At 61.2% G+C, this 12,333-nt stretch overlaps 1 protein-coding gene and 1 long non-coding RNA gene across 5 annotated transcripts in view; one reads left to right on the top strand and one right to left on the bottom strand.

Moving 5' to 3' along the window:
• The window catches only part of TBC1D16 (TBC1 domain family member 16), an 82,730-nt gene extending 80,623 nt beyond the window's left edge, over nt 1–2,107 (top strand). Inside the window, exon 13 of one of the 3 annotated variants that reach the window (XR_011493969.1) lies at nt 1,346–1,464. Coding sequence is in view for 2 of the 3 variants with exons in the window: in XM_070483770.1 (XP_070339871.1) it covers nt 1,346–1,404 (59 nt within the window). In the remaining variant the exon portion in view is untranslated. Of the gene's footprint in view, nt 1–1,345 lie in introns of all 3 variants that reach the window. The other 2 variants (XM_070483770.1, XM_070483769.1) reach the window with 2 other exon arrangements.
• On the bottom strand, nt 104–10,888 carry LOC139040089 (uncharacterized). 2 transcript variants are annotated; one of them, XR_011493971.1, is made up of 4 exons: nt 10,813–10,888; nt 9,557–9,667; nt 6,521–6,593; nt 104–1,443 (listed from the first exon to the last, which is right to left on the bottom strand). It is a non-coding gene; the product is annotated as an uncharacterized lncRNA (long non-coding RNA). The 2 variants fall into 2 exon arrangements; XR_011493970.1 differs by lacking the exons at nt 9,557–9,667; nt 10,813–10,888 and adding an exon at nt 9,698–10,019.
• Nucleotides 10,889–12,333: the final 1,445 nt, after the last annotated feature.

The raw sequence follows: 12,333 nt of genomic DNA, 5'->3' as shown, positions 1-12,333 counted from the left end.
GCTCATGCCTGTGCCCTGCCTCTCAGAAAGCCTCCAGCTTCCATCCCGCCACCTCTCCACCCGCAGGGAGGCTGGAAGGCATCAGGGACACCTGGGTTCACCGAGCAAAGGGAAGGAAGCCTCTTCCCATCTGTGCCCAGCAGAGGCTCCTGAAGGCCACGCTGCCCCAGAGGAGGGAGGCGTTTCCCCAGGAAAACCACACATGTGTGGCCTGGCCAGAGGGCCCACGACTGGCCTCGAGCCACGAGGGAGCCCACAGGCCTGGCGTGAGGCTGGGCACTTCCCCCAGAGACCCCGGGGAACCAGACAGCCCCAGATCCCATTAGCCTGCGTTCCTAAGCCAGGCAGCAGGGCCCTCCTTGCAGTGAAAGCTTTCTGCCCCTTGGTGTCCTTGGCTCAGAGGGAACTGCCCAGAACGAAACAGCTCATTTCCCCAAAGTTGTGAAGCCTGAGAACAGTGTGTGAAGCGGGAGGACACTCCCCCAGAATCAGGGGCCTGTTTCTGTCCCACCCTGACCCTCCCGGGTCCCTGGCCCTCCCCAGCCTCCATTTCCTCGTCCATGGAATGAGAATGACGATGCCCACCCTGCCCCCCTCATAGCACGGCGGGGACTTCGTCCATGTAAAAGCGGATGTGGGGATGGTTTACCAAGCCCCAGCGACCTCACCTACCACTCAGGGAAGTGACCACTCACCTTGACCTTGACCTTGGCCTTCAGCAGCCTTGTCTGAGATGGGGTGTGCTCCAACCTCGAGAGCTCTCCCTGGTTTGAGAGTCAGCAAACCCGCTCCCTTCCACACGGCCACCTTGCGGCGTGTCCCCAGCCAAGGGGGAACCTCTCTGTGCCTCTTCTTTAAGATTCACCCCATGCCACCCCACTCCTGCCACGAAGAAGAATCAGCCATGAACCATGACCTCAGCAACCCTGCGAGGTGTGTGTCTGTGTGTACATGGGCGTGCAAGGCTCTGCCACAGGGCCATGGTGGTGCCCTTGAGGTCTTACCTCTCAGCTGTGGAAACAGCCAAACTGGCCTCCTGGATCAGCACCGTGGAGCCCAGGAGGGGGGGGCGTCCCTGGGCCTGTGGGGAGCAGGGCGGGGGTGCAGACAGCCTGCTGTCCTCTGGCCCTTGAAACACGTCGTGCTGAATTTCTAGGTAGGAAGGTGACATTTCAGGTTCAAAGAGAGATCAAGTCACATGGCCATCTTCTCTCCAGCACCTTTGGCTTAAAGAGAACAGGTGTTTGTTGTTTAAAGGGAACACAATGAAATTTCACCACTACCAAGAGATTACTGACGTCCATGGCAAGCAATTTGTTCTCTGTATTTTGTTTTGTTTCTTAAGTTGCTTACCCACCGGTCAGGCCCTGCACGTCCTGGACTAGTCGCTGTGACCCCTGCTAGCCGTGGCCCCAACGTGCTTCCGGCTCCCATGGATTCCACCTCAAACGGAATAAAATTGTATTGACAACAAATGTATGCTCTGCGGCGTGTGGGGAGAGGGCCCGGCGGGGTGCGTTAGGTTGAAACATGACAGGTTCTGATGCTGGGCAAAGAGGGCCCCCACAGAAGAGCCAGGAGGGCCAGTGGCCCCGCAGGCCCCTCCTCCGGGAAGCCTTGCCTGCAGCCACGGCCCCGGCGGGCGCCTGGAGGGAACCGCGAATGGCAGAAGTCCCGGAGGAAGAGCTGCTCCGGGCCTCAGGGATGGAGAGGTTGATGGGAGAATTAATGGAATGCTGGGAGAGGGCCCCGAGACCCGCCCCAGACCTGGAATCCCACATAGGGTTTTCTTGAGACTGAGCTACCAGGGCTCCAATTTCAGGAAAAGCTGAAGTCCCACATTTTGAACTTGTTTCAGGCCAACTAGGTAAATCTGACCGTGTTAGGGTTGGAAGTTTAAGGAAGAAGTCAGGCATTGGCTGTGCCCGTCTGGTTGCCTCACCAATCCCCAGGGGCCCTGCTGCATGGCCACATGCCCCAGGGATCATAGGAAGGGGGCGGAGGGGGCTGGGGGTTGTGCCTGGTTCCCCTGGAGCACGGTGGTGGGGTGGCAGGCTCCCAGCCCTAACAGCAGTGTCTTTGGGATTGCCTTTCCATCCTTTGGCCTGCAAGGGGAGGACGGCACGTGTGCAGCTCCCCTGGATGTCTGCACCTCTGGGGATCTCACCTTGCACCTACCTGGCCTTGGCCAAGCTGTCTGAGAGCCTCATTGGCAGCTCTCGGTATGCCAGCGGGTGCTCCTGCCCAAGGCTGGCTGGGCAGGTGCCACGGGGCCAGGAGGGGCAGCAGACACAGGCAGTGCATCAGCTACCATGCATGGCTGGTGACTCCACTCAGAGAAACCTGTCTGTCCTTTCAGGGTTGGGAGGTACTCCTTCCCCATCACACCCGGAAGCCACACCCCAGCCCTAACCTGGGATCTGAAGCACCGGGGATGGTACGGTGCAGGCAGAGTCAGAGACTGGAGCTCAGGAGCGCCAGCCCTGCCATCACCACCCTCCAAGGCATGGCTACTGCAGGCAGTGTGAAGAGGGGGCGAACCCAGGGAGGAGGGCGGCGACTCGTCCTCAGGAAGGAACGGTCCTTCCCCCACAGGTCAGCCCTGCAGTGGCACGAGGCCCATCGTGACCTCCACCTCAGGCCATGGACTGGCTCCAGCCCCTCCCGGAAGGGCCTTTTAAACACTTTGGGCAGCTGGTTCCCTGGATGTGACCCAACCAGGATGTACCAGCGGGATGTTTGTCTTTGCTCTGCTCTAGTCCCATAAATAACAACCGCGTCATCATCCACAGGGACATGCCACCCGGAGCCAGACTCTTCTGGGCAGGCCCCCAGAACGGCCAGGCTCTCTGCCGTCCTGTGGTCCTGAGGGCTGTGCCTGGGTAGGGCTCGTCTGCTGCAGTGTAGACGGGCGGTCTGTACCACTGTCTTTATACCTCTGCTAGCTGCAGGGGCTGTACCAGGAAAGTCCTTGAGAGAGTGAGCATCCTGTGCACAGCCCTGGTCCACATCGTTCATTCATTCATTCATGCATTCACTCAACAAGCATTTAGTGAGCCCCAACAGGGAGGCCTGGTACCATCGTACCGTGGACCTGCTCCAGGGGACAGAGGCCGGAGCACTCCGGGTCACTGGGGTTTTGGGGGCACGCGTACACACACCCTGCAAACCCTCCACTGAGCAGAGCTGCCCTGCCGGCCCCCAGGAGTGGCCACTTGGACACCCATGGCTTTACGGCCCGTGGGGCAAACCTTGAACACCCCGTGTCTGCACAGCCTTTGGCTCCCTGTCCTCTCCACTGGTGTCTCTTACTCCAGGGAGTCAGGTGAGCAAGAAATATCACTTACCTTATGCTCTTTTTTTTTCTTTTTTTGAGGAAGATTAGCCCTGACCTAACTGCTGCCAATCCCCCTCTTTTTGCTGAGGAAGACTGGCCCTGAGCTAACATCCGTGCCCATCTTCCTCTGCTTTATATGTGGGAAGCCTACCACAGCATGGCATGCCGAGCAGTGCCATGTCCACACCCGGGATCCGAACCAGCGAACCCCGGTCCACCAAGAAGTGGAACATGCACACTTAACCACTGCGCCACTGGGCTGGCCCCAACCTTATGTTCTTCCAATGAAGTTGAAGCCCATTACGAGCCTCATCGACCCAGCTCAGTCTCCGTTATCACAGGGGTCTCTCCCTCTGTGCCCGCCCACCTGAGGGTGTGCAGGGAGCAGCGTGGGAGGGTCCCGTGCAGACGGACAGGGCGCGCTCTGCTCCTGGCTGTTGTTGCCACTCAGACGTCCTCTGTCCAAACCCCAGGAAGCCCATGAGGTCCGGCTCCTTTGTTGGCTGGGGCACTGGCACCTGGGCACACCTGCATCTCTGCCCCATCCCGTCCCACAGAGGATAAGCTGCCAGATAGTGCCCCCCGCCCCCACACACAGAGCAGGGGGGCCCTCAAGCCAGCCCCCTCACCTCTGCTTCAATCGTGCCACTTCCCTCATCTCAAGGAGCACCAGCTTTCAGAAAAGAACCCATGGGAGGCTGGCCCCAGTGGGAGGCCCCTGGGGTCTGAAAGGCTGCTACTGGTTCACCAAACTGGCCTGGCCTCCTGGGTCCCTGCATGGACCCCCACCCCCATCACAGGCCTGAAACTCACGCAGAACAGCAAGGCCTGCTTGTCGAGTAGGCTGCTGCGTCCCCAGAATCTCGTTAACAGTAGTTTCAGTTAGAAGGGACACCCCACCATAAAGTGTCCTGGTGACACGTAGGGACTCCTGTGGCTTCCACCCCCAGGGCCCTGGATGGGGACCTAAGAGACAGGACTGGAACCCCCATAGGGTGTTCTCCTTTCTAGAAAGCAAGTTCCACAGCTTGAACTGGGGCCTGCTTGGCGTGCCCTGCTCCCCAGGCACTGGGACACCAGGTGGCCTTGGGCCAGGCTGGAGGTGGGCTGCCCCAGCCTGCCCCTCTCCTGTTCTCAGCTGTCTGATGAATTGGAGACGCAGGCCTGGCTGTGGGATTCAGCAACAGTCACGTTTCTGCAAAGCCCGGGCTTCTCACCAGGAATTGGTCTCCCAGGAGGGAGGGGAGCAGGCTGGTGCTCACATGCCCGCCCTGGCCCACGGGGCTCTGGGAGCCCCCTGCCCACATGAGGCCTCAGGAGGCCAGGTCTCCGTGCTGCGAGCCTCACTGGGGCCCAGGGCAAAAGGAGGCGCGTGTGGGCACAGTGAGACCCCGCGTCCTCAGAAATAATCCTCCACACTAATTCCCATTTCAGCAGGAAGAGGTCCGGGCCACTCAGATCCATCTTGTTTTCTGCAGAAGGGGCTTTGTTGCCGTTTCTTTTAATTTCACACCCAGCGGGCCACTGCTCGGAGTGGGGAGCCCGCCCTACCCTTGGCACACACCTCCGAGCCACCTTGCACAGCTTCCCGCTCAAGTGGGGAAGGGAAGGGGGGTGGAGGAGAGGGGCTCCCAAGACAGGAGAGGGGCTGGGGGCTTCCGGAGGGAGGGGACGCGGGGAGTGGAGGGGGCAGGACGGGTGGGGGGCACTGGGCTGGGAGATGAAGGGGAAGGGGCAGCCGGCCCTCCCTGCCCCCGGGGCCCCCGGATCTCATCATACCAGGTGTGCTCCAGATAAATATTAATAACCGAGTGACAGAGGGAATTTGGGAGAAACTAATTAAAAGGGCACCGTGCAGGCTGGCAGCTTTGCCAAGGAATCACTCCCGTGAAACCCAAGGGCTGGGAGACAAAACAGGCTGAGCCTCCGAGGGAGCCCTGAAGGGAGACGGAAGTCCCCATCCCTGCAGCTGCCCCCCTGCCGGAGAGCTCTGCACGCTGGCCTCTCCCAGCCCACCCACTCAGGGCAGCGCGGACAGGACACGACCAGGCCTCTGCTAGGTAGGCGCCTGGCTCTGGTGCCCTCCAAGACCCCCTCTGCACCCCTGCCCCAGCCCATCACTCCCCAGCACCACCCCTGGGAGCCAGCCTGAGGCTGGGGCCCCTCGACACATCCCTCATGGTCCTAGCGCCTCCACCCCTCAGCTTGCTCAGCCTCCCCTCTGTCTGTCTGTCTGTGTCCAGCTGACATTGTCTCTTTACAAAATCTGAACGTGCACACCATGCCCCCCACCCTCCTCCAGAGGCAAAGAAAAGGGAACGTCAGGCCTCAAAAGAGCTCATGGGTACTTGGGGTTCCCTGGGGGACACTGGGGCCTCTCAGTAATGCCAGAGGGCCTGACCACCCCATCAGGACCAGGCCCCACTGTGCTGGCCTTGGGTCAAGTCCTCTTTCCAGGTCCAGAGTTGGCCCGCGCCCTACCCCCAGAGCCCGGCCAGTTCGGCGGTATGTGTCTGCCTGGTGGGTCCCTGGTAGGAGGACTTGCAGGCCCGTGGGGCCCATTTTCTCTTGAAATCCAGATTTATTTGGGTCCCTTACGTGAGCCAATGTGCTCCTCGGCCTTTGCTGGCTTGGGGTGGTCCAGCTGGAGCCGGAGGAGCTGGGCACAGGGCAGCTGCGCACGAGGACGAGGAAGGCCCTGAGCACAGCCGAGGGCCCTCCTGGACTCCAGCGTCCCACAGCCCAGCCCCCGCCCTCACCCAGGCCCCTGGCCCTGGCCCCTGACAGACAGACAGACTGCCTGTTGGGGCAGGCCACTCGGCTTCCGGACCTGAACAGCGGCAGCATCGGCTCTTCCTTCTGGACCGTCTGTCCAGTCCCCACTTTCTCCAGAGACTGTGTGCAGGAGACACCCGGGGGGCACCGCTGACCGTCCCCCTGGCTGGGAGGAGGCCCCCTTGGGGAGGCCCAGGAAGAGAAGGGGGGGATCACCTAGTCCCACTCCAGGCTGGGGCTCAGCGCTCCCAGCCATGTCCTCTCATCTGGAATATCCCCACGCGATGGAGAACTCACTACCTGCCAGCAGGAGCCGCTGTTTGGGAGCACTGGGGACCTCTGCATGGACCAGGCAGGCCCGAGGGTGGGGCTCATGAATACCAGGGAAGGGGCATTTGGGACGCTTACCCTGCAGGGCCCTTTCCATCCATCACACACTCGATGCCAGATGGAGCCAGATGGGGGCGATGCTGGTTTTACCCTATGACACAGAGGAGGAAACAGAGAGGTTAAGTAATTGGTCTGAGGTCACTGAGTCGGTAGGTGGCCAATCCAGAACTGGTGCCCAGGACTTTCTGATTGTTCTTTCCCTATGCTTGGACACTTTCCGGCCAAGGGCTTTGGTCCGTCCTTTCCCGAGGGAAGAGACACTCTGAGCACTGTCCAGCCGACACCTTGAGTCTCAGTTTACCTGACTCTAAACTGAGCTGCTCATTCTCTCTGGATTCTCCCTCACGCCCACCCAGGGGGTGAGGGGCAGGAAGTGTGAGCTGGACTTGCTGTGTGACCTGGGGCGTGAGGCCTCCCCTCTGGGCCTCTGCTGTGGGTCAGGAGGTTGGTATATGATCCCCAGCCAGAGGACAGAAGTCCCGCCTCTTAGAGGGGCCCACCTGGCCCCACTCCCTCCACTGGGACCCCAACACCCAGCAGGGAGGGGCCAAGGACCAGTCTTAAGGTCACCCAGACTGAGGAGGCCAGGGGCTGCAGCCAGGAGCCGGCTCCCGGAGCTCCATCCCCAGTGGGCTGGTGAGAAACCACAGAATCTCCAGGCTGGGATCCCGTGGGGAGAGGGACACACCCAGAATGGGATGCACCCCAGGGCTCAGTCCCGGGTGCAGGCGGAGGCAGGAGCCTGGCCCCGAGGGGCAGCTCTGGGATGGAAGGAGGGCCCTTAGCTTCAGAGCTCCCTTGAGCCAGGGAGGGCAGCTCCTGAGAAAAGGAGAAGCGAGATCAGGCCCACCTGGAGCCCAGAGGGGCTTGGGGGAAAAATGAGGACAAGGTGGGGCCGTGGGGCGTCCATTCCAAAGTAGCGGAGATGATGCCTCTCACCACCCCCGCCCGCTGGTCCAGCCCTGGCCTCGCCTTGCGGGGGGCAGTGGGGGCAGGGAAGCGTGAGCTCTGGGCTCCGTCCTGGTCCCCCCAGGTTAACGCCTCAGCTACAAAATGGGGCCCTTAGTGCCCCTCTCTCAGGGAAAATAGCAGCGACCGTGCACTGAGCACCTGTTGTACACCAAATGCCTAGTCCGGGTAAAGATGTGTTTTCAGATGAGAAACAGGCTGGAGAAGGGGGCCGCCTGGCCCAGAGGAGAGTGTCACAGATTCAGAGCCAGCGGCGTGGGCTCTTGACCACGCTCTGCCCCCTCCCACTTCACTCTCCCCACAGAGGCGCCTCTCAGGACACTGTCAGGTCTGCTTCGAGGGGCCGGAAGGAAGAGACCTGGGCCAGCCTGAGAGATGGTCGTCTCAAAAATCACATAGAATTTTCAGGAAGCTTGACAAGTCCCCTGATGGCCCGAGGGCCCCAAGGGAGCCGAGGAGTGTGGGGCTGGGGGGCTGGTGGCAGTGATGGAGGGTGCAGCTTCTGGGTCCTGGAAGGGTCTGCGTCCTGCATGCCATCCCCTCCCGGTGTTGCTTGGCTGCCGGGAGTCACCTCTCCCAGCCATGCTTGAACTGAGGCCCACACACTTGCCTTAAAGAGGTCCTGCATCCCAGGTGCCAGGAGGCCAGTTCAGGATCAGAACACAAAAAGGATGCTTACATTCCCCGGTCACAGGGCTCTGTGGGGTCCTCGCCCTGACTGGACAGGAGAGTTACTGGGGCACTTAAAACTGGGGTGCCTGGACCCCTCCCAGATGTGCGGGGAAATGGGGCAGGGCCCTGTCTGTTTGAAGGTCCCCTGGAGCCTGGGAGTGGACGCCCCAGCCCTGCCCTTTGAGGGGCTGCTCCCCAGTGGAGCTGGGGCTCCCTCCCTGCCCCTCCCCCTCCACCCCCACCTCCCCACACTGACCTCCGAGGCTGCAGAGATGCCCGAGCAAGGGTTCCCAGCATCCAGCACCTGGGTGCTCGATGGGACGCAGGGAGGTACCCGCCCTCCCCCCGGGGAGGCACTGGGACCCCAGTGGAGGAGGCAGGCGGAGCACCAGGCACGTGGGATTCCCCTGGGGCTCTCTCCACCTCCCCTCCACCCCTGCCTTTCTATTCCAGACATCACAGAAGCAGAAGCTTCCGGTTCCTTGCCGATACACAGACTCGCTGAATTTCCAAAGTGCAGGGCTGGTGTGGCCACCAGAGGCCTCACACTCATTGTGAGACAAGAAGTGGCCCAGCCCGGGCTGCCAGGCCTGCCCTGCCTGCCCGCACCCTCTGTAGCCACTGATGCGGCGCTCCTGGGGGCCCCTGCTGGACCGTGCGATGCAGGAGACGCCCAGCCCAGCTGTCACAGCATGCCCCCAACAGGAGTGGCCCCTCCTCTCATCCTCCGTGACCTCCCACAGCCCCCTCCAGCATCAGGCCCTGGTCGGCATGGAGAGTGGCACAAAGAGACAGTGGGGTTGTGGGGGCACTGGGTTTGGCTCCCACGGGGGTTCCCAGCCCATGAGCGCTCCCAGCACAGGCCCGTTCCCAGGCAACACAGGGCTCCCTGAATGTGGACTTTGGCCCAAGGACTCCCCACGGCCAGGGAGGGGGCTGTGGTTGAACCCCGCATTCCTGCCTCTGGGGGGGCCTTTAGGAACTTGAACTCTGAACTTGAGTGCCTGCAACTGGGACCTGGGTCTACCTCCCAGAGCAGGCTTCTCCACCCATGCCCGCCACGCCTGGGACCTCCCCCCGGACCCTCGCCCGGCAGCGCGTCATGGCGTGGCCCTCCGTCCCCACACCCAGCTCGGTGCCCGGCCTGTAGCAACCTCACAGTGTTTGCTGGACGATAAATTAATAACAAGGGCCCTCCCTGACGCTCAGCAAATATTGTTGGAACGAAGGAACGTCACTACCAACACGCACACATGTCAGAGTACACAGACCATAAAAGAGGCTGTGACAAGTGCTGATCGGCTGATAAGATTAGAGCCCTGAGCCCACAGCCAGCTCGGCAGGTCACCGAGGGGTGCACAGGGGAGGCAAGGGGAGTTTTCTGCTTCGAGTAGAGTTTGAGAAGGTTCTCACTGCTCTCTGGAATCCTCTGTGCATCGTGGGTCCTTTGATTCCGATCCAGGCCTCTCTCACTGTGTGATCTTGGGCAAGTTGCTTAGCTTCTCTGAGTCTCACCTTGCTCACCTGTAAAAGGTGGAGAGTAACAGTACCTACCTCTAACACTCGTTTCGGGAATTAAATGAAAAGCATGAAGTCACACGTAAAGCTCGCCATGTCTGCCCGGCCTGTTGGAAGCCCTCAGGTCGCAGTCGCGTCGTTAGGGTCCACCTCGCTTGGAGCGCACGGCTGCGGGAGAGAGCAGGGTGGAACGAGCCTTCCCCTGCCTTAGCTCGTCCGTCCCAGCTCTGCAGCCCTGCACGAGCCCCCAGTCACACACGGCTCCGTCTCTGGGCCTTGCCTGCCAGGGGCCCCGTGCCTGCCCCGAGGCAGGTGTGAGAGGGAAAGACCAGGGGACAGGAGACAGCGTTTTGGCTAAGCTCTCTGGCCACTGCTTGTCCAGCCCCCATGGCACCCTGCAGGCGGGCACTCCGGGACCGGTTTGCAGATGAGCAAATGGAGGCACAGAGTTTGTGCAACGTGCTACAGTCACTGGCCTGACTGGCCAGCTCGAGGGAATTAGGGGGGGTGGACACAGAGCAGCAGAGAGGATGGTGTCTCCAGGATGGGAAGGCCCTCTGGGCCCGAGGTTGCTGCGAACAGTGCCCAGCCCCCTTGGTCAGGGAGGGACCACCATGGCACTCGGGTCTCCTACCCCATGGTGGCACTGGGGCCTGGGCCACAGGGACCCTGCTCTCACTATGGGAGTGAGGGGCCCAGGAAGCCAGCGTCCGCGGCTGTGACCTCGAGCTGGGCAGCGGGCCAAGGCCTCCAGTGGAGGGTCGTAGGATCTGTGTCTCTTGTTGGGCTCGTTCTCAGCCGTCAGAGCATCGTCACTGTGGCGCCTTGGCCTCAGCGGGCTGGGGGAGGTGGTGGCAGGGAAGTGGGGGGCTCCCTGGAGTCCCATGGAGGTTTAGGGGGGTTGTCGGAGGAGGGCTACTGCCTTAGGAAGGCCTCATGTCCCTGGGGGAGGGCCAGGGAAGCCGGGCCAGGGCTATGTCCTGGGGGAGGGACTCAGAGACACGGTGGGTGACAGACCAGCTGGCCAGGAGCCACTGTGCTGGGGGAGGGGCATTGGGGCCCTAAGCTGGGGAGGCTGGAGGGCTGATGCCACAGGCTTGACTGGCAGTGCCCTCCCTACCCCCATAAAAGCCCTACCCACAGTGACTCACCTGGGGGTCCCCCGTGCTGTGGCAGTGGTCCAGGGACCCCAGCTGCTGCTTGCTCCCAGCGAGTGGCTTGTGCCTGTTGGGGAAGAGCCAGGGGCCAGGCGTGATGCAATGGCAAGAGCACCAGATCGAGAGTAAAGGGGCTCCTGACTTTCTGGGCCACAGCTGTTAGTCTATGCCGTGAGGGGCTTGGGCTGAAGTGACTGCTTTTTGGGCCCCTAAACGTCACGAGGACCCAGCCAAGCATTCTCAATTATTATTCCCAGTGGCTATACAGGGTGGGGCTGTGATTATCTCCATTTTCTAGATTAGGAAACTGAGGCACAGAAAGCTTAAGTCACCTGCGTGAGGTCACACAGCTGCTTAGTGACAGACCAGATTCAAACCCCCGCAGCCTGGCCCAGAGCCTGCACTCTGACCAGAGCCGGGTCACCCAGTTCCTCCAACCGTCGTCTTCTGCCCTCTAGGCTACTAATGCCGACTGGAGGATGACAGCTCAAGGACAGGTGTCCCTAGGAAAGATTGGCCAAAACTAGGTCTCAGGCGCAGGCGGAGATGCGGGTCCCACTAGAGAGCACTGAGCAGGGAGCCGGGAGGTAGCTTGGCCCCCACTGTCCCCTGGCCTGGGCCCTCTGATAAGGTCAGATGATGTCCCAAAGGAGAGAATGCGGGAATCAACAACTGGAAATGACCCAGGAAGCTCAAGGCCGGTAGTAGCCCTCCCCACAAACCCACGACAGCCTTCTGGCACAAACAGGAGGCAGCGGAACGTGATGAGAAACAGGGAAGAAAACATACAGCTCTGGTTCACATCCTGGCATTTTGTGCCCATCTGCCTGCCTCAGTTTCCCCGCCCATCCAGGTCGGGGGAAGTTAACACCTTCTGCACAGGGTGGGTGTGAGGGGTCAGTGAGATAATCGAGGTAAACAGAGCAGGTCGCACAGCCCTGGCGCCGGGCAGACGCTCCCCAGCCCACAGCTGCTTTAGAAAATTTCCTCGGAACCCTCGAGAGGAAGCCGGCTCGGACGCCCTGGCCCATGGAGCGAGGGCGACACGGGGTCTGTCGAGCCAGGCCCCCCTTCCTGGGAGCCCTGTGGAGGGGGACTCAAGGGACATGCATGCCCCTCGCAGAGGGGTTGGTGGGCCCAGAGGCCCAGCAGAGGCCCTGGCGCGCCTGGAGGGGCTGCTCCCCGCTCACTGGGCTATCTCTCGGCCTTGAACTTTCTATTCTGTTTTGCAATCCGTTCAGAAAGCGGCGTTGCTGGCCTCCCTTCTTATCGCGGGGAACTTCTAACACGACAATAGCTGATTGTACTGCTCCCCTGGGTGCGGCTGAATTCCGGGGCCCCCCCAATGCACACCTTTTCATTTTTTTTGGTAGCTCTGGAACTATAATGACCCCATTGTGATTGGTCTGTGCGGTGACAGTGTGACCCTTGAGTCCAGAAGCATGAAAGGCGGTGGGGGGCTGGGAAGAAGGGGGCAGAGGAGGACAGCGCTTCATCCCACTCTGCCTTCCCCAC

The sequence above is a fragment of the Equus asinus genome, chromosome 13 (genome assembly GCF_041296235.1).
Source record: "Equus asinus isolate D_3611 breed Donkey chromosome 13, EquAss-T2T_v2, whole genome shotgun sequence".
Taxonomy (NCBI): Eukaryota; Metazoa; Chordata; class Mammalia; order Perissodactyla; family Equidae; genus Equus; species Equus asinus.
This window is presented reverse-complemented; position numbering and strand designations above follow the sequence as displayed.